The 19,569-nt window shown below is 37.0% G+C and overlaps 2 protein-coding genes and 1 long non-coding RNA gene across 8 annotated transcripts in view; 1 reads left to right on the forward strand and 2 right to left on the reverse strand.

Annotated features, from left to right (window-relative positions):
- Positions 1-3,100, reverse strand: part of LOC107677574 (sodium channel protein type 2 subunit alpha-like) — a 50,182-nt gene extending 47,082 nt beyond the window's left edge. For both annotated transcript variants that reach the window (XM_016472508.1, XM_016472509.1), the window contains exon 1: positions 2,890-3,100. The gene's annotated coding sequence lies outside the window, so the exon portion shown is untranslated. The remainder of the gene's footprint in view (positions 1-2,889) is intronic.
- A 5,086-nt stretch (positions 3,101-8,186) lies between these two features.
- The window catches only part of LOC107677595 (uncharacterized), a 19,142-nt gene continuing 7,759 nt past the window's right edge, over positions 8,187-19,569 (reverse strand). Inside the window, exon 3 of the long non-coding RNA XR_001632863.1 lies at positions 8,187-8,287. This is a non-coding gene — a long non-coding RNA (uncharacterized LOC107677595). The remainder of the gene's footprint in view (positions 8,288-19,569) is intronic.
- Positions 9,432-19,569, forward strand: part of LOC107677592 (protein cordon-bleu-like) — a 26,807-nt gene continuing 16,669 nt past the window's right edge. Inside the window, exons 1-12 of one of the 5 annotated variants that reach the window (XM_016472534.1) lie at positions 9,432-9,661; positions 9,761-9,796; positions 11,715-11,804; positions 12,018-12,164; positions 12,271-12,469; positions 12,736-12,961; positions 13,559-13,600; positions 13,741-13,847; positions 14,145-14,366; positions 15,262-15,370; positions 16,557-16,698; positions 16,794-18,032. In XM_016472534.1, the coding sequence (XP_016328020.1) occupies positions 9,651-9,661; positions 9,761-9,796; positions 11,715-11,804; positions 12,018-12,164; positions 12,271-12,469; positions 12,736-12,961; positions 13,559-13,600; positions 13,741-13,847; positions 14,145-14,366; positions 15,262-15,370; positions 16,557-16,698; positions 16,794-18,024 (2,562 nt within the window). In that variant the 5' untranslated portion in view covers positions 9,432-9,650 and the 3' untranslated portion in view covers positions 18,025-18,032. The other 4 variants (XM_016472536.1, XM_016472535.1, XM_016472538.1 and 1 more) reach the window with 4 other exon arrangements.

Genomic DNA, 19,569 nt, shown 5'->3' on the forward strand with positions numbered 1-19,569 from the left:
GAAACAAACTCATCCACATCTTGGATGGCCTGAGGGTGAGGAAATTATTCTTTTTTTTTTCTTCTTTTTTTTTACCAGACTTTCATTTTTGGGTGATCTACTACAGTATCATCAATCAATTTAAGACTCAATTTAAGACCAAGTTTGAGTTGCATTAAACTGAAAAGTGCAGTTTTTCTATGCAGAACTTCTGCTAACAGGGTCTTCTAGACAAAATCTTCCTGGGTGCCCTGGTCTGCTCTGGGCTAGATTTCAGTGTGCAACTGTGACTAATATTCGGCAAGCAATTGTTTGTGTGCGTGTGGGTCTGTGAGTGAGCACTGTGAGCTGTCTCTCTCTCTCTCTCTCTCTCTCTCTGCCATCACCCAGCCAGTTCAGCCTGTTCCCTCTGAGGACAGAGGTAAAAAAACAACTCCCTCATCCATGCATCCACCCATCCACGCACTCATCCAATGATCCACTTATTCAACCCCCTCCAAAAATTAGCCAACCCTCTGGGGTGCCATTACTCCCAGCCCTGCCCTAATGCACACCTGTCTCCAGGGTCAAACCAAACCTCATAGAGGAGGTGGGGGGCATTGGCACAATTTAAATATACAGTAGGTACTCCTGGGTAAAATCAAGGGTGCTACTACTAACCGTTTTGATGAGCTGTCAAAAATCAGACAAACACTGAGAAATTCTGCAAGCTCCTCCGGTACCGTGATAAAGCTTGTAAAGTTCAGATTATACTACCATTACCATGAAAAAAAAGTGTATCATTCAGACTTGATCAAAAATTATAAACTAGCATAGACATCAGTATAAAACATGTCACCTTAGTGGATCCTGCATGCTACTTCATGTTACTACGATATTGAAAGATCCTGACAGTATGTCACTGAGAGGGTGGATTAAAATATTCCAGGCCAACTCTACGCATCCGAAATGTGTCAGAATTTACCATCAAACCTTTCCCTCAAATGTCAAACAGTCATGCATACATATTCAGACACTATATGTGTTTAAAAGATGATTTCTGACAGATGTAGAGGAAGTGACCCTTCACACTCACACAGCATCTAAACTCATCACTTGACATTTCCTAACAAGGCTGTTGCTGTTTTCTAATCAAGAATTTACACATTTTCCTTAACTGTGAGTTAGAATCGTTCTGCTCCGTCGTGGATAACAAGGAGTCGCAACAGCTGCTCTCCATGGTGCTGAAACACAGGTGCGCCTGGGCTCAGCTCAGGTCATCCTCCACGCGCTTCCTCCACCGCCTCACATTCGCATGTTATTCTTAATGCCAGTTTTTCAGACACATTGACGCTTACGTGTTTAACACGGCTGATTCAGTGCATTAAATAAGAGCGATTTTAAAGGATATTAACATAAATACAGAAATTCATAAACCTTATATGTGTTTTCAGTCGGTACAGGTTGTTCCTTAGGATTTCACTTGTTGATTTATATCATTATGAATAATAACAACATTTCTAAAGAGTGCAAACTGTAAACAACTGCCCAAGACAACGTTCAAACTGGTCTAATGTTATTTTTTGGCGTTTTCTTATAAGTAGCCTATACCGTTTCAACAGGTCAAATATTTGAGGACCTCTCAAGCTCCACATGATTCCAGTCGACGGATGATGTTTATCACGATTGTTGTTTTAGGCATTGAGTGGCGACAGAAGCTCAAGGTGAGCTTGAAGGCCCTACCTTTATAGATGATGATTCATTTCGAGCGCAGGGGCGAAGCAGCTGTCGCCATGTTGACGTCTCCGGCTATTTCCATTCCGCAGGCTCGAGGTCCACCCAAACCTCAACCAACTCCGTACATGACACCATTTACACGGCCATTTCTAGAGCTTTATGTTAAAAAACCACCGCCCGGGGCTACAACAGCTCTACATTTCCACCCCTGACGACACCGACTGAAGAACCGAGATTGATGTAATTCCACGTAACGAGAAACCCACCCAAAGGGTTAAACAGTGTCTGGGCGACAGAGAAAACGTCTCTGGGCGTGCCTTTTTTTTTTTCACTGACCAAAAATGTCTCCAACGTAAACGAGTTTTAGAGGCATAAAGGTTCGCATTAACACCGCAAATTGGCACGTTTTGGCGTCCTCGGATTGTGTTTTTCAACCCTTTCTCGTGTACCGCCAGTGTGCGACGGTGGGTGGGTGTGGAAATGTGAGGAAAGGAGGGGGTCGCGATTGCTCCTCTTTTCAATGACAATCATTATCAATATAATTAACGTGCTATGTGGAAATCTTGGGACGTCCTCAAAACAAGAGTTGTCGTTCTATTACACTTAAAACAGTCGACCGCAGTCCTTCGTTCAAACAGCATCTCCCTAATTTTGATAGATCAGCCAAATTCAGCACCACCATCATCATCCATCTCCATAGGCAACCAGCGGACAGAAACCCAAACATCTGTCCATTTTTTTTACATTCACAAATCCTTCGTAAAATCCCTGATATGGCTAAAAGCGATAATGCCAGCGATCCCGTTTAAACTCGTTATAAGTGGCTGAATGATCCGAATTACTGCGCAAACACATGCCTCAGCCTCCGTGATCTTTATATGGATACGATTAATTATTTTGTTTCACTTCAGTTGATCATAATCCCATTATGTTTGATGTTGAGCAGTCAGAGGATGACCTTTAAATGAATGCATCATCATATTCTAGGACACTAAGTCCTAATCACCCAACTGTCTTTTCACAAACAAATACCAATTTTAAGATAACTATATAGGCCTATTTTAGGCTATCAGTGTTACAACATTATTTTCACGATCTTTGCGGTCGTAATAGCATATGATAGGTTATAAACCAAAAACATTATTTTCTTTTGCCAGGCCTTTCTAGACGTTTCTGAATTGATCTTTTACTCACCATAGCAATGCCTGTCAGGCTCGAACCTGGATGACGGTGATTTCCAATAACTTCGTTTTTACCGTTAGTTCCGTCTATTGTGTTTTTCTCCCACTAAAAAGCGGTTGCTGTCAAACAGATCGAGAGGACGCGGCTATGTTTTTATCCATTGAAAGGCGCTCTCAGCTGTCGTTCGTCTCCCCAAATATCACGGATGATAGTCGCTTCCGGTTATCGGTGGCTTGGGAGGTGGGAGTGACGCGTGCGCGAGCCTCACGGCTCGACTCCAGACCCGCACGTGAGACCCGGCCGACCACCGTTAGGAAAACACGGAGGTTAGACGCTGTTGCACAGAGAAGAAATGTCTACCTATGTCAAGCATCTTCTTTTTTTATTTATTATTGTTTACGTCCTAGGCATTTCACAGGTAAGCTAGTATCTGTGGCATCAATGGTTAATTCACAGTTTTTATTGAGAAAATTTCATTCTAAATAGAGGAAATTAGGCTATTACTCTAACAATGGTTATTTTGTTAAAAAGTCTTTCTAGAATAGACCTAATAGTTTTTGCTCCAGACTAACATGTGTTTTAAACGTTAGAAATGTACATAGCATTTTTGCATATTACCTTTCACATTATTGTTCCTCCAGAAATTACTTTATTTTTCACATTGGTTTAACTATTTACATTTCAAAAGGGAATAATAGGGCATTTAAATAGCAGGGTATGGCATGTTGTCACAAAAGATTAAAGTGGTTTGAGTGGAAATGCTCAATAGCTTTTTGTAACCTTTTAATGTGCCTATGCAAAAATTAAAACATTTTCATTTTATATGCAGATATAGCTTATTTAACGGTTACATTTACCTTCTATATCTAACGTTGTATCTTCTGTTACTGTTTTACACTTTATTTTGTAAGTAGGCCTACACACTCATAATAATATTGTGTCCAATGTTTTCATGCAGATTAGTAATAAAGGGAAGAACTGGGAAGAATAAACTATGGAATAATTTACCCTAAATATACTTTAAAAATGTACTACATTTGTATGGACCACAGAAGGAAAGTCTATGTATGTGCTCTCTGGGGACAAAAGGTTTCAAATAAGATTAAATGAGATTTAAATGATTTCTAGCCTGTTTCTTTGCCTATCTAGGACTGTATTTTACTTTCAAACATCTAGGACTGTACAGGTTCAGTAAATACTATTGTGTTATATTGTATAAGGACTGAGGCCGTTCGTTTCTCAAATCCCTAAATTACCCAGACACGGTCAAAATGAAGAATCCTTATCCATGCTTGAAAGAGACTGATGGCTAACACTGCACCTGAGGCATGGGAGAGGCGCGCTGCTCCGAACAATGCGTGTGCGCCTTCTGCTGGCGACAAGGAGGGATGGCGGCGTTTCTCACAACTTCACTATCACATGGAGAGGCTTCATTACCTGCCAAGAAACTTCGCGCGTTCTCTTCGGTTGTTCATTACATGTTAAGTATGGATGAATGCACTTGTACATTTGTACGGTCTTTGTCTTAAAAATACACACTCAGAACAGATCAGTGATTTACTGCGTTACAGCGGCTGTTGTGTGCCAGCGTGTCGCGCCTCCGCAGGGCTCGTGGTGATGCATGACGCATCGCGCTGGTTTTGACATTCTCTGAGCTTCCCTCATTAAGCGCTCTCACCCGCGGGTTGTCATCGAGGCATAGGGCGTACTGAAGGATCACCAGCCCGCCGAGCGGACAGAATACGGGTAAACTCTCTCAATGGAGCAGCTGGCTATGACTGAAGTGTTTACCCTGCAGACCGGATAAATAAACCGATAAATAGGCTACGTTCACCGAAAGGGTCCTGCGTTCTGCATTTTTAATGAGCCGAAAAGAATGCACGTCACACCTCAGTTTGTCAAATTGCCCCCTTGGCCTTTGTCAATCATGGCCTCCTAATAATCCCCATCCACTTCATTGGCTCTATGACTCTCTCTCCTCTCCACCTGTAGCTGGTGTGCATCATCCAAGTAGATGCTGCACACTGGTGGTGGTTGAGGAGAGACACCCCACATGAATGTAAAGCGTTTTGGGTATACAAAAAAATACACAATATAGCGCTATATAAATGCATCATTCATTCAGTTTGCACTGGCTACCAATAGCTGCTCGCATTAAATTCAAGGCATTAATGTTTGCCTACACAACCACCACTGGCTCTGCACCCATTTACCTAAATTCATTACTTCAGACTTATGTGCCCTCTAGAAGCTTGCGTTCTTCAAGTGAACGTCGCTTTATTGTGCCATCCCAAAGAGGCACAAAATCACTTTCACAGACTTTTACATTAAATGTTCCCTCCTGGTGGAATGACCTGCCCAACTCAATCCAACAGCTGAGTCCTTAGCCATCTTCAAGAATCGGCTAAAAACACATCTCTTCCATCTTTTTTTGACCCTCTAACTCTAGCACTCCTATTCGAATTCTATTCTTTAAAAAAAAAAGCTTCTCTAACACTAGCTTTTCTAATCTTTTTGTATTCTATCTATTTGTTTTTTTATTATACAATTAACAAAAGCAAAAAAGGCCTCTAACACTTGCTCTATTCTTTTTCAATTCTATCTGTTTTCTTTTTATTTATTATATAATTTAAAAAAAACTTGCTACGTGTACTGTATTAAGCTAACTGAGACTTGTTATAGCACTTGCATATCATTGCTCTTTTGTTGATTTTGATTGCTTCCATTGTCCTCATTTGTAAATCGCTTTGGATAAAAGTGTCTGCTAAATGACTAAATGTAAATGTAAAAAAGGGTATATAAAATGACAGTAAAAATAGTTTGTTTTTCTGTTATTCTTCCATGTGTTTTTTTTGTGGCCCTGTGGACTTTTTGAAAATGTGATGTGTTTGAAAATTAGGTGATGAAAAATAGATATTTTTTTAAATCAAATACATTTAGCCGACAAGGTTTTTTTTTTTTTTTTTGATAATACTAGGGCTTATACAGCACATTTTGTAGTAGCCTAGGCTATATATTAGGCTATTTACTCAAAATACACATAGTTACGTAATATGTTCACACCTTTGCATAAATTCGCAACTAGCTTAATTAGAAATGATCTATATTTTAATATTGTTTACAAGTGATATTTACCTTGTATTTTTCAGCGTCACATCATGTGCTTCCTGTTTCTTCTCAAGTATGCTCTACCAATCAGGCTTGGTAAACAAGTACACTAGCCTTTGAAAAAAACTTTATTAATTGTTGTGGTCAGGATGGAAAGGACACAACTCTTCAGGAACTGTACTAATTTGTTTTTACATTTACTTTTTCATTTAGGGGATACTTTTTATTTATCCAAAGCAACTTATGAGGAATAGGCAACAACAAAGTATACATTTTCAGAAAATATTGAAAAGTTTTTTATTTCACCCTTTGTTTAAATCATCATAGTTTTAAACATACAGTAATTTAGAACTGTAGTCAGTTTTGATGTTAATTATATGATATATATATATTATTTTGTATTATAATATTTAAGTTTTAGTTAAAGAATGAAACCGTTTACACTAGGCTAAAACAATGAACAATATTTAATATTAAATCTTGAAAATCTTGAAAATTAAAAATCACAAAATCATAACCTTTTAATGTGACCTTCATATAGAAAAAGACAGATCTAATTTAATAAACATCAACCCTTCTCTGTAAGTTACCGTACCATATATCATGACAAATTGTAAATGGTTTAACATCCCATTAAAATGTAATTTTACAGTAAAATATAGTAAACTGTTTTTACAAGTAAAAACTATGAATTACCAGATGATTTGTAGTGGAAAAACTGTAAAAGGATGTATTTTTAATAAATTATTTTGTTTTCTTCTTGTTTTTGTTATCTGTAATAGGGTGTTTGTGTTACATTTTCTATTATTTAGTTAATGTTTATTTCATCATTGTCATGTGTGTTACCCTGATAGCATTTTGTCTCTGAGGTCCTGTGCACGGTCAATACATAAGTATTGGCCATATTTTATGGACAGTCCACTGACGATGAACTTACTTATCATGTGACTTTCTATTTTGCCTTTATTATCTGTATATTTTAAGATAATGATATAATAAGCAGTGGTGTAATGTAACAAAGTAATAATACTTCGTTACAGTACTTAAGTATTTTTTGGGAGTATCTGTACTTTACTTGAGTTTTTATATTTCAGTCAACTTTTACTCCACTACATTTCCTCATTAAAATCCGATACATTTCCCCGAAGCATATTCGTTGCTTACTACAAAATAGTCAGAAGTCAGAAGAACACGGACTGCAGGAAAGCACGTTTGACGAATCAGTGGTCTGCCGTTTGCAAGTTAGACTCCTAAAAACACCTTTGCTCACGTGCAAACAAGTCCGCGGATGTGTTTATATTTCAGTCAACTTTTACTTTTACTCCACTACATTTCACCGAAGCATATTCGTTACTAACTACAAAATAGTCAGAAAATTAATTCAAGGCATTCGAAATTGTAGACGGCAAAAATGCTTCTGTATGCTTTTTATATTTATATAATTTAATATAGTTAACTTAATCTATATCACACAAAGAGTACCGTTTTTCTGCAGATATCACACATTTAATAATCATTTTATACAAGTTCAGTAAAGCAATAAGTGCTTTTAAGTCACTGACTTACATTTTAGATATAATATTGCTTGTTTTTGCAAAATTTTGCCAACAAAAATAGTTCCAAACAAAGATCACAGCACTGTTTTGCGTCTCTGAGCAATGGACGGTGTTTACTCGTTGAATAAATAAGCTTTTTGAACGAATCGGTTGAATAAATGATTCAGTGATTCACTCATTAACACAGTCAAATGCTTTGTTTCTGAATGAATCAGTCGTTTGAATGAATTGGTTGAATCTCAATGACTCACTCATTAACAGTTACTTGCTGTCACCTACTGGCGGTTTTAATTTAAAATTTCGACTATTTTTTTTCATGTTTTAAATTATTTCAAATATCAGTATTCAAAACAAAACATTAGGCCTATTTATGCATCTGTAAACCATAAACTGTGTAAATACATCTAAATGCTATTTCAGATGCAGATTCTTATGTTGGAATGAAAGAAACTAAGTACCAGAAGAAGTGCTTCATATTCTTACCCAAAAATACAAAATGGAAGAAAGAGTTAAAACTGAACACACTCTTTTCCATTTTGAATTTACTTGTACTTTTACTTTCAATACTTAAGTACATTTAAGATTAAAAAAATACTTTTCATACTTAAGTACAATAAATATCACATACTTTAAAACTTTTACTCAAGTAATATTCTAAACGGTGACTTCAACTTCTACCAAAGTCATTTTCTGGTAAGATATCTGTACTTTTTCTTGAGTATGGCTTTCGGGTAATTTATACACCACTTATAATAAGCTATAAGTTTTTAAATATACAGGCATTCCATAATACTGGAAATTTTGCCACAGTATTTTTATGGTGAATTTCTGGCAACCACAGCTGCCATGTTTTTACAGTAAAATCTAACTTTTTTTTTTTTTTAGAGTACTAGGATGTAAAATTGCTCTACGTTAAAGAATCACCCTTAAATGACCTAAAATGAAGTGCTGTAAATGCAAATTGACTTGAGCTTCTTCAAATTTGTATTTACTTACTTCAAAGAAAAATACAGCATCATACTTTTTCATTAGATTAAGAGGGTCTATATTTGCTAATAAATAAAATACCCTAAACTATAAATAGCCTAGTCCTAAAGCACACACACACACACACACACACACAGCACAGTTACATTAGCACTAAAGTGTGGTAGTACATGCCTTCATTAGAATGGCTCTACTGAATATCTCTACTCACCCACTGACACTAAACACACACACAAGTTCATGAATATCTCTTCAGATGCCAGAATAAGCACATCACCAGAAACGCAAACAGACACATGAGAAAAGATTCAAGGTCTGACTTGTCTTTGTGGAGCTGGCCGCTGGTCAGAGGATGTGTGAAATAAACAGTCTACTGAGAGATGGCATTGTGACCCGCCGCGAGGGGAATGAGGTCATGGTATCAACCTGAAATGTAAACACATGTGCACACAAGGCTATATTTGCGCATCTTTCTTTGTGTGTGTGTTCCTTTGATACAATGAACTCACAGTCATTTAATAAATGACTGAAGCATTTTTGTAGCATACTAATTACTGATGAGTCCTTAACCGTGTTCTTCAGGGCTGTGGAGAGTAGAAACCTCTGTGCTGCTTACAGAAATAACAAAAAGTGTTCCTGTTGTATGAAAGTGATGAATTACTGCACTTCTGTGTGGCCCTACTGAGCAAGCAAAATGTGTTGAAACGAATCAACGTCCGCAGCTGATGCTTTTGCACTCTCTGAGACAACAGACAGCCACAATAAGCTGATTACTCATCCGTCATGTGATTGGCCACCAGTTCTTGAAGACTGCTAGGGCATTTGTACAAGTAAACACAAGTAGCTTGATTTATTCATGCCCACATACCAGCTTTCTCTCACGAAGATTTAAGACATTATTTACTGACAAACATCACTAGTAACCACATTCACTTATTAACAAACAAAATTTATCTTTCATATATTGCGCCTCAACAAAAATAATATTTCTTTAAATGTAGTTTTGAGTAAAATCTAAATCATGTCAACTCATTAGCCTTAAAACAGAATGTTATATCACTGTCTCTCTTCCTTTCTCACACGCACACAGGAAACAGATTTGTTGATGTCACAGCACTGGGCATGTCCATAAGGTAGGCTACTACTGACAACACTAGAGGACTACCAAAGCTTGTCTTTGCATCCACTTGTTTCTTTGCTCGTTTAGTCCTCCTTTTGTTTTTAAACGGCAGTTGTTGGAAGAACCTCTTATACAGGACTGAAGATAGGTAAGGTAAGGATTTGAATAAGATACAGGTGCCAAACATTGCGTAATTGTGTCCAAAACTTTACGTGCGCATCGGTGAGCAGTGATAGTACTTAAATTAATCCTGCTGCGATGTAACAGACCTTTTAAGGTTGTTGTGAATGTATAAGTCTTAAAATGACTATTTGTGAACAAACGATGAGTTAAATTAGCATATGGGTTAAATGTCTGTGTATATAAGAACCAAATGTGTATTTCTGAGTGCCCTTACTGAGCATTGGATGGCCATGGTCGCTAAATGCACTGCGGTCAAGCCAGCCTCGCTTTGAAAATGCACGGTCAAGCCAGTAGTGATGTCCGGTTCGCGAACGAATTGTTCGATTTAACCGGTTCTTCTTAGTGAACCGGTTGAACCAGTTCACCAAATCTTCTGTGGTGTGATGCAGACAGTGAGGAACCTGAGTTGTAGGAAACCGGATAGAAAGGTTGAGTCTAGTAGGAAGAACTTGCAATCTGGCTTGTACTGTGAAAATGGCAATGGCACACACACACACACACACACATATACATATACTTCTTTACATGCATTTTGACTGCTCAAAGCACCCGTACCGTAAGTGCACAATTACACGCGCAAGCCAAAAAAAGTGCGGCTGGCTTGACCGTGCATTTTCAAAGCGCGGCTGGCTTGACCGCAGTGCTAAATGCGCACCAGGTGCACGTGCGTTAGGCGTTTGTCAAGTTCATTCTCGTGGGAAATACCCGTGGGTTGATATGCATTTCTCAGTTTTGCACCGATGATCAGCGGCGGGGAGGCGTGAAAAAGCTCACGCCCAGATATGATAAACGTGACGCTCCAGCAAACGAGCACCATACACACACAAAGGCGTTGGCTTTCCAACTTTATTTTTAATTTTCGTCACTTTCAGAATGACTATTTATTAATTAAACTCTATTTTCAGTCATCTTGTTTTACTCCAATTTGGAGTTTATAGTCAGTTGTGATTTGGACGTGATTTTGTTTTGGTATGTATCAACGAACAGGGTAAAACAGGGCCTTATCAACGCTGTTATAAAATTTAGAACATGCCTGAATGCACTTTAAAACTTTGATTTGTGTAATTGCGTGTTTAGCATTAATTAAATATTTTTATATTAATGTGAAATTAATATAAAATTGAAGTTAAAGATTTGGATAAAATAATAAAAAAATACTGCAGGATTAGTAACAAGGTTGCACACTTCAAGCTGGGCAAGCTAGTTTGGCACCACATATTGGTTTGTAGAAAAAAAAATCCCTTTTCTTGTTAAAGTGTTGAATGGTTTGATGATTGTAAAATTAACACAATTTATGTGAAAATATACACTACAGTTAAGTACATCACAATTTTTAAAATGTTTAAAGGCTGCATTTATTTGATCTAAAATGAAGTAAAACATTATGAAATGTTCCAATTTAAAATAAGATTTCTATTTTAATATGTTTTAAAATGTAACTTATTCTTGTGATGGAAACGCTGAACTTTTAGCAGCCAGTCTTCAATTTGATTTAATGCATCCTTGCGGAATAAAAGTTTTAATTTCAGTAAATTGATTATCGAAAAATCTCCAAACTTTTGAGCGATGATGTATAAATAAGGAATTATTTACTTGTCTGCTGTGTTGGAGGTTGTGAGAAAATTGTGGGACAGAGTTAAATGCATTTTAATAAAATTAAGAACTAAAATAGTTATATTAATTTCTACAGTTAACAGTTGTTTGGAGGGGGGCTTAGAGGCAATCGATGTGTTGAAGATTAACATAACATGAAAAGTACATTTAACAAGTTTGTTTAAGCTGATACTAAGCCAAGACATCACGGAGTTATTGCTCCAAAGAACATGGGATTTGTGCTTTTACTGCTTAAAGCAATTGTAAAATGTGATTCCATGTCTTAACAGGGCCCACAGCAGAAAGTTCAGTCAATGGAACCTATCTGGAAATTTCCCCTGCACGGCCATAGCTGAGAGACAGAGAGGATTTTCACACAGGTTGGTGATGTGATTCATCACAAAGTATTCTGCCATGAGTCTGAAACAGTGGATGCCATAAATGCCTCTGTTCCAAAGAGCTACAGTACATCCAGAAAAGCAAATTCATGAGTGACTGTATCTGGATGCGTTCTCATATCATTCCTACTTGGATAAATTATATAGGGTGTTCTTTGAATGAGCCATCAATTTATTTTTCTGCTTCATCAATAGGACAACCCAAATCTACAGTGTCATCTGTCCTTCATACTACCTACAGCACGCACACATGGATCTCCAAGAAGATCTCATAGACCGGGACATCACTCTGACTGTACTGCTCCCAGGAGGACAGGAGACCACAGCCACAGTGCATGGCAGGTGAGCGAGAGGGGAAAAATAACTGTTGTTGCACATTTTCACCAATTCTTGCACTGAAATGACCGTCCGGTCATATTTTAAATGACTTGTGTCTGTGCACTTGCAGTAAACCAGTTATGGATGTTTTGGTTACACTGTGTGCTCAACACCATCTCGTTCCATCGGATCATGCCATTAAGCTTATTTCCACAAATCAAAACCACATCAATTTCAAACCCAACTCCATGATTGGCTCTCTTGAGTTTGAAAGAGTTGTCCTGCAAACTAAAGGATGTGATGATAAGAAGAAACCTCATGTTCCTGTGGTAAGTCTAATTGAAAGCTTAATTATATCCATATCTTATCATTTTACCTTAATTACCATATCATCTTAAAATTAAATTTTTAGTGGGTTTTGTCAAATTTCAAGCAGTTAATCAAGGGATTTGGACCTTTTTGGTGCATAAAACGAGTGTATCTTATACATTTCATAGTAGGTCACCCAGGTTGGGCACAGAGTCTGGCTTAAGTCACATTGAACCTGTTATTAAAAGTTTGAACTCTCTAAAAATTGGCAACTCTCTCAAAACAGGCAACAGTTCGTCTTCTGGTAAACTACAAGAAGTCTCATAAGGCAGTAGTACGAGTCAATCCTACAGTGCCGCTGGCTGAGCTGATGGCCACAGTGTGTGAGAAGTGTGAGTTCGACCCTGATGCCACCATCTTACTGAGGACATATCAATCAGAGGAACGTCTGGATCTCACCAAAACACTAAATGACTATGGAATCAGGGAGCTGTATGCCAAAGACATTAAAGGTTAGAAAAGTTTTTAAAAAATGTCACTGTAGTGACATTGTGGCAATGTTGCATACTGTATCATTAATTTAAAAATGACATATAATGTGCAGTACATACTGTGTGTTTAGTACACAATATAGGTCTCATTCAATAATAATTGCATGAATTATTCAATAAATTTGTGATGAAATTACACCTAATTTGCACATTTTCATGTGCATAGGCACGTGAATTTGTTTTTAATCTCATTATGTTCATGAGTTTGGAGTATCACAAATGAGTGACTGCAATTCTCATTTGCATAAAACACACCCAAACCATCTCCATATTCTGCTTACTACACAACCTTTTAGGTTTTTATGCAGAGGAAACATGCAGTTGCTACATTTTTTTTTTTTTAATTGTAATTAACTGTATGAAAGTTATAATCATAATTTATGAAAATGTTCATATGTAGATTTCACACACAAATTCATAACAATTCACACAGTTAGTGAATGAGACCCTATGTTTGATTTTTGAACGAGGCATCTGTCTGACCTATATTTAAATATATAAATGGAGTAATATTAATCTTTTGAAGTTGTTGATTTTTTTTTTCTTTTCTTTTTAAAGTGGTACCAAACAATCCTGCTGATCCTGTATTAACCCATAAAGGTACCGAACTCCAAACAACCACATTTTCTAACAAAAAAATTATCTTTATATAATAGTACTGCATCAGCAATTTCCGCACCGCTGAGGTTTGTCCACAAAGGTTTATGTTTGATCTAAGAGGCTCTTTTGTGTTTGTCCAGGTGGTGAGGAAGAACAGAAATCCTCAGTTAAAAAAAAGAATCACAGAGAGAAGGGAAACAAAGGTTTCTTTGGTTTATTCAAGAAGAACAAGAAAACACCTGAGCAGGTTTGTACACCTGTCAGTCTGTCTGGTTTTGCAATCTGTGCAACCTGCTGGTTGTCATATTTAGGAAATGAGGGGAAATATCATAACCGAACTGTAACCTTGTAAAACACTTGTGCTGGTCCACCCATCTGTCTCTGCATCTGTTTATCTTTCGGCTTTCCTATGCATCTGTTTATCTTGCCTCATGTTTATGGACATTAATTCAGTTTGCATATTGAAAAAATAGTCCTTTTCGGTAATGTTCGACTCCTTTAAACATATTCAGTGATTTTATTTTTTTTCCCTCTTCTTCTACAGGCTGTGATTGGCAGTGCTCCAAACTCTCCTGAACGGAACGGCCAATGTGCAGACAGGGTGAATGGTGTTAACGGTCACTCAGCCTTACCCATGGTCCCTGCCGACATGTCAAAGAAGAGACGCGCTCCACGGCCTCCTATGACGGCGTCCCAGAGTGTCGCTTGTGGGCATCACACCAGAGACTTTTCCGACCTATCTGAGAGTGACTCTGCTAGAAAACAGGTGGGACTGCTGTGGGCATCTCCATACCAGTCCAAACAAACCTGTACCCTTGCCCATCCAATATTCATATAAGCATGCATCAGTGTAGTTTTAGTATTATTTGTATACTATTATAGTATTTGTTGATATTTTGAATTAGCTTTTGTTTATATTTCCAGTTTTAATTTTAATTTTGGTATTTATTTTCTTGTGCTTTGGTCATTATTATTGTTTTTTTGTAAATATTCCTATTTAGCTTTCATTTATTATTTTTTAAATCATTTTAGTATTGCACGTTCTTCATTTAATATTCATTTTATTTCAGCTTTATTTCAATTAAATTCAAATTTTACAATAACAACAGTGGCATGCAGGAACGTGGAGTTCTACTGATCAGAATCCAGTTTTATAGTTAAATGGTAGTATAATTATTAAAATAAAATGGTATGTACGTGTATGGTTTTGAGGCATGTTTTGAATTGCATGCTATTTTTCTGCAGTGTATATATATATATATATATATATATTGTCCATAATACTCAAATTTTCTTTGTGCTTGGAATACTATATATACCTACTTCATTTTCAAAAAATATAGTATAGAAGAAAAAAAAAAGAATTACTGTATCCCACAGTGCAATGCGCTCAGCTTGACCCTCGATGTCCACTGTTACGAGTGAGCTTGTAATAACAGCTGCAATTTTTAACGTTATATTTTACTCATTATTTGGTTGTCAAAAGTTAATACATTTTCAAACAAAATTGACTTTTCTTAACAATAAATTAAACAACTGGCAACTCTGCTGAATTTAATAAGCGATGTAATGAGGTTATGTTTAAGTATTTACTGTGCAATATGCATTAAGCAGTATGTCAGTATTTTATACCAAACATAACCTCTTTGTGCCTTGCTCAGGGTCAGCTCAGTCGTATCTCTTCCACTGAGTCCTCCCTTAAAAGGACTAAACGGAGAGCTCCGCCCCCTCCGTGTGATGGCCCCACCCCATCCGATTCAGATAACAAAGGTACACATTTATTTTTGTTCATTGTTCATAAGTGTTCTTTCTTGTAGTTTTCTATGTTTAAGCATTTTTGAATACTTGTTTGCATGCTAGTGCTGGTTTCCTAGATGCCAAGTACATGCAATTTCAGCATAGAATCAAGCTTGAACAAATGTGAAAATGAATACTACCTTTCTGTTTCCCAACTGTGTTGGATTAATTATTTGCTCTTGTTTTACACTGTACTACCAGGAGGGGGAGCCTAACAGGCAGCGCAGTCTCCTTTCCTCCTCTTCTCCTCCATGCATGCTTCTCTGTTCCTGCTTTCATCGGTGATGGGCTATTTGTCCTCTGTCTTTACATAGCCTTCATGTCTTTTGCACATTGCACTGAACTCTGTGTTTTGTTCTGTTATTTAATTGGCTTCCTTGTTTAATGTCACTGTTGCTTTAAACTGTAATGTGATATCTCTTTCACCTTGTTAGTATAAACATAATGTAGTATTCTAGAGGAAGTAACACACTCAGGTCAATAACAGTCAGTGTCAATTTATGCCTTAGACAAATGGGTTTCATTGTAGTGTTTGTATGTTTTAGTTTTTTTTTTATTGTAAAGTCATTTCAGTGTTTGTCAGGCAAATCTGTAGCACTTTATCACAATATTTGTGGCCTTAATTTTGAGCCACAGCTCCCAAGATGGTTGTAATCAGTCTTTAATATTTTTATCTACAATTGCAGTTCAGCTTTATTAAGTGTCAATGACTTTTTTTTAATATGTCGGGGTCATAAGAGATGCTTTTAAGAATTTGTCTAAAATTATTCAAATTTAAGAAATTCCAAATGAATTTATGAGCCACATCCAACATTTTTAATTAAACCTGTTTAGTTTTATCATTTTGCTTTTTGTTTATTAACATTCTGTGTGCTTGTCTTTTGTGTTCTTTTTCTTCAGACAGAATTTCGTTAATTGTTATTTAATATATTAAATGTATTTCATTAATTGAATTTCTTTGCCAAATTAACTTTTTAAATAAAGTTTACTAATGTTGATTCATATTTGAATAAATTAAATTAAAGTACATACTGTACACTGTGCTGTTTGTTTTGCCAAGGTGCTATATTAGTGAGAGGTTGCAGATGAGATGTTTTACACACAATGCACACTCCTAAAACACTACAGTATCTTTGTCATAACACTTGTTTCACTTCAGTAGAGGATGCTCAAGGGGACGACAAGAGTTCAGACAAATACAGAGCTCGCATTGCTGGCCACTGCCCTGCAATCGCTAAAGTTATGAGTGAACTTGCAGAATCTCTGCAGGCACGGCAACAGAGAAAGCTATCTTCTGCAAAGTATGTTCATTCTGTTGAATTCATTTTTCACTGTTCACTGCTTGTGTTCTTGAAGTAACTGATTACTGATTTATTCTTCTCATTTTCCTCTGTAGTTCTTATATATCCCAGCATCAACTAGCAGAAGATTCTTCTACGGGTTTGTTTTCTGAGCATCACACCCCTGAGGCTGAGCTTAAGGCACTTTCTGGCTGTCAGCTGCGAGAAGGTTTGACCACCTTCACCGTGGTTCCCCAGAGACATCAGCAGAGCAGGCAATGTTTTGAGGTGTCACTAACCTTACAGACACCAGACACTGCTAAAGCCGAACAAGAGCTGTGCCCTGGAGACCCAGATACACTTGAGATCCCCACCACAGAGCTTTTGGAAGCCGTCCCAACTGAACCTTTTAGAAATGGGTGCAAGGGTTCAGTTAAAAGCAAACACTTGCCAGAGGTTCTACATCTTCAGCCTGTGGAGCAAGAGAATCAAGCTTGGACAGATGTAGAGAGTGAGAATTTGGAACTTAAAGATGAAGAGGACCAATGTATTGATCCAGAAGACATGGAGCTAGAGAGTTCAGAATCACCCCTAAGAGGTCTTGGTAATCTAGAACATTTAGGCAGTACGATGAATAATCTAGAACTAAAAGGCAATTGGGCTTATCCTTCAGAACCAGCTGATAAACTTGCTGACAGGTCACCAATCGATCCAAAGTCAGGCCCTGTGGAGCAAGAGGAGATGGAAGAACATGCTTTGGTGGAAACTGGAGAAGAAAAAGATTGGGTAGAAGAATACAAAGAGAGGAGAAGAAAGTTTCTAGGCGGTGGGTGCTATAATGAGGGTTTGAAAAAATTAGATGTTTGGGGAAGGATTCAAAGGGAATGTACAAACATGCAAGAAGAGACAACAATGCCAGAAATGAACTTACCATTACATCCACCACCTGTCTACTGGGATGACAATAATAGTGAAAATAAAGAGGATGAAGAAAACGGGAGCGAGCAGGAAATGCAGACCTATGATGAAGACCTTGATCAATACGCAAACTTGGACTCAAAGCCCAAATATGCACCTTATCTGCACTACTCCAAACCGAAGTCCCACTCTACCCAAACTAACAGTGATCCAGGCGCCTCTAGTGCTGAAAAGAACTGCAGCTCTAATCCAGAACCTCATAGAACCTCCTTTTTATCTAAATCACATTCAAGCTTTGACCCCTGCCCTCCTGCAACAGTGTCTCTTTTCGCCTTGGCTGTATTTCAGAAAGCTACGCGCTCCAAACCAGGGCTGGATCCTAACTGCTCCAGGAGACGGGAGCTGCCCATGAACACACACAGTGAGTAAACTGATCGAAGACATCACTGAAATATTAATAGAAGGTTATTAATATTAATGAGAGGGTCAACATTTTTGTTTGTTGTCAATTACAGAGAGTAATTGCCAAATTACATTGATGCCATTGCATTGTCAACCAACTTGTTGACAGCTGATTGGGCTGAAATCTCTCTCTCTCTCTCTCTCTCTCTCTTATATTTATATATATATATATATATATATATATATATCAATGGAATACATGCATGTATTCATGTGTACATTTTATATATATATATATATATATTAATGAAAGCTTGTATTGCAGAGTTCAAATCTTCTTTTTTTTCCCCCTTCAAAGAAATTAGTCCTGAGAAACCTGCCAGGATACTGTTTTCTACATGTTGTCTTTTGTATTTTTGAGCTTAAATAAATGACATTTGTTCGTAAACTTTAAGCAAAATATGTCATCATTCAGATATAGAGAAAAACATAATAGCAACGACAGAGTGGGTGGTGCTGTGTTAAAGGAATAGTTCACCCAAAATTGATCATTTGCTTTAAAAAAAAAAAAATGGCTCCGTTAGTCCATTCAAGATGAAGATGAGTTTCCTTCATCATGACTGATTTTTGATAAATTTATTACATCACTTGCTCACCAGTGGATCCTCTGCAGCGAATGGGTGCTGTCAGAATGAGAGTCCAAAGAGCTGATAAAAACATTGTAATAATTCACAAGTAATCCACATAGCTCCAGTCAAAAAATAAAAAAATCCAAAAAGCACCATAAAGTGATTCATATAATAATTTACTGAATATATTGCTGTCCATCATAGCTCCATTCTAATGTGCTTTTCCATATTAAAACGGTAAAAAGCATGCAACCATGATGGTAAAATGTTGTGACCTGTAAGAAATCCTGAGTGATTATCACATTGCTAGAGTGTTGCTCTTTGGTCCCAATAATCTATGCTATACTGTACTCATCCTTATATATGGCTTGGGTTCCAGCAAGTCTATAATAAGTCTATACATTTACATTTACATTTAGTCATTTAGCAGACGCTTTTATCCAAAGCTACTTACAAATGAGGACAATAAAAGCAGTCAAAACTAACAAAAGAGCAACAATATATAAGTGCAAATGACAAGTCTCGGTAAGCCTAATGCAGTACACGTAGCAAGGTGTATATATAAATATATACACACACACACACACACACACATATATATATATATATACACACACACACACACACACAAATATATACATATATATATATATATATATATTATACACACACACAAAGAAAAACAAGTAGAATGGAAAAAATAGAAAGCTAGTTTATATGTATACACGTAGCTATACGTGGAGAAGCTATGTCTGTTAGCATTCCCAGTGATTGATCATTCTTTGTCACATGTTTTTTAATGTTTTAACCATACTGTTGTCATATCGAAGTGCAATTTGTATGGCGTAAACTCATTTAATGTAACTGTTAGGTTCACTAGGGGGCAGTATATACCAAGAGTGATAAGTGCTAAGTGCTTGAGAACGGTATATTGTGCATGTGT

Source organism: Sinocyclocheilus anshuiensis, unplaced genomic scaffold (assembly GCF_001515605.1).
Source record: "Sinocyclocheilus anshuiensis isolate Anshui unplaced genomic scaffold, SAMN03320099.WGS_v1.1 scaffold472, whole genome shotgun sequence".
Lineage (NCBI taxonomy): Eukaryota > Metazoa > Chordata > Actinopteri > Cypriniformes > Cyprinidae > Sinocyclocheilus > Sinocyclocheilus anshuiensis.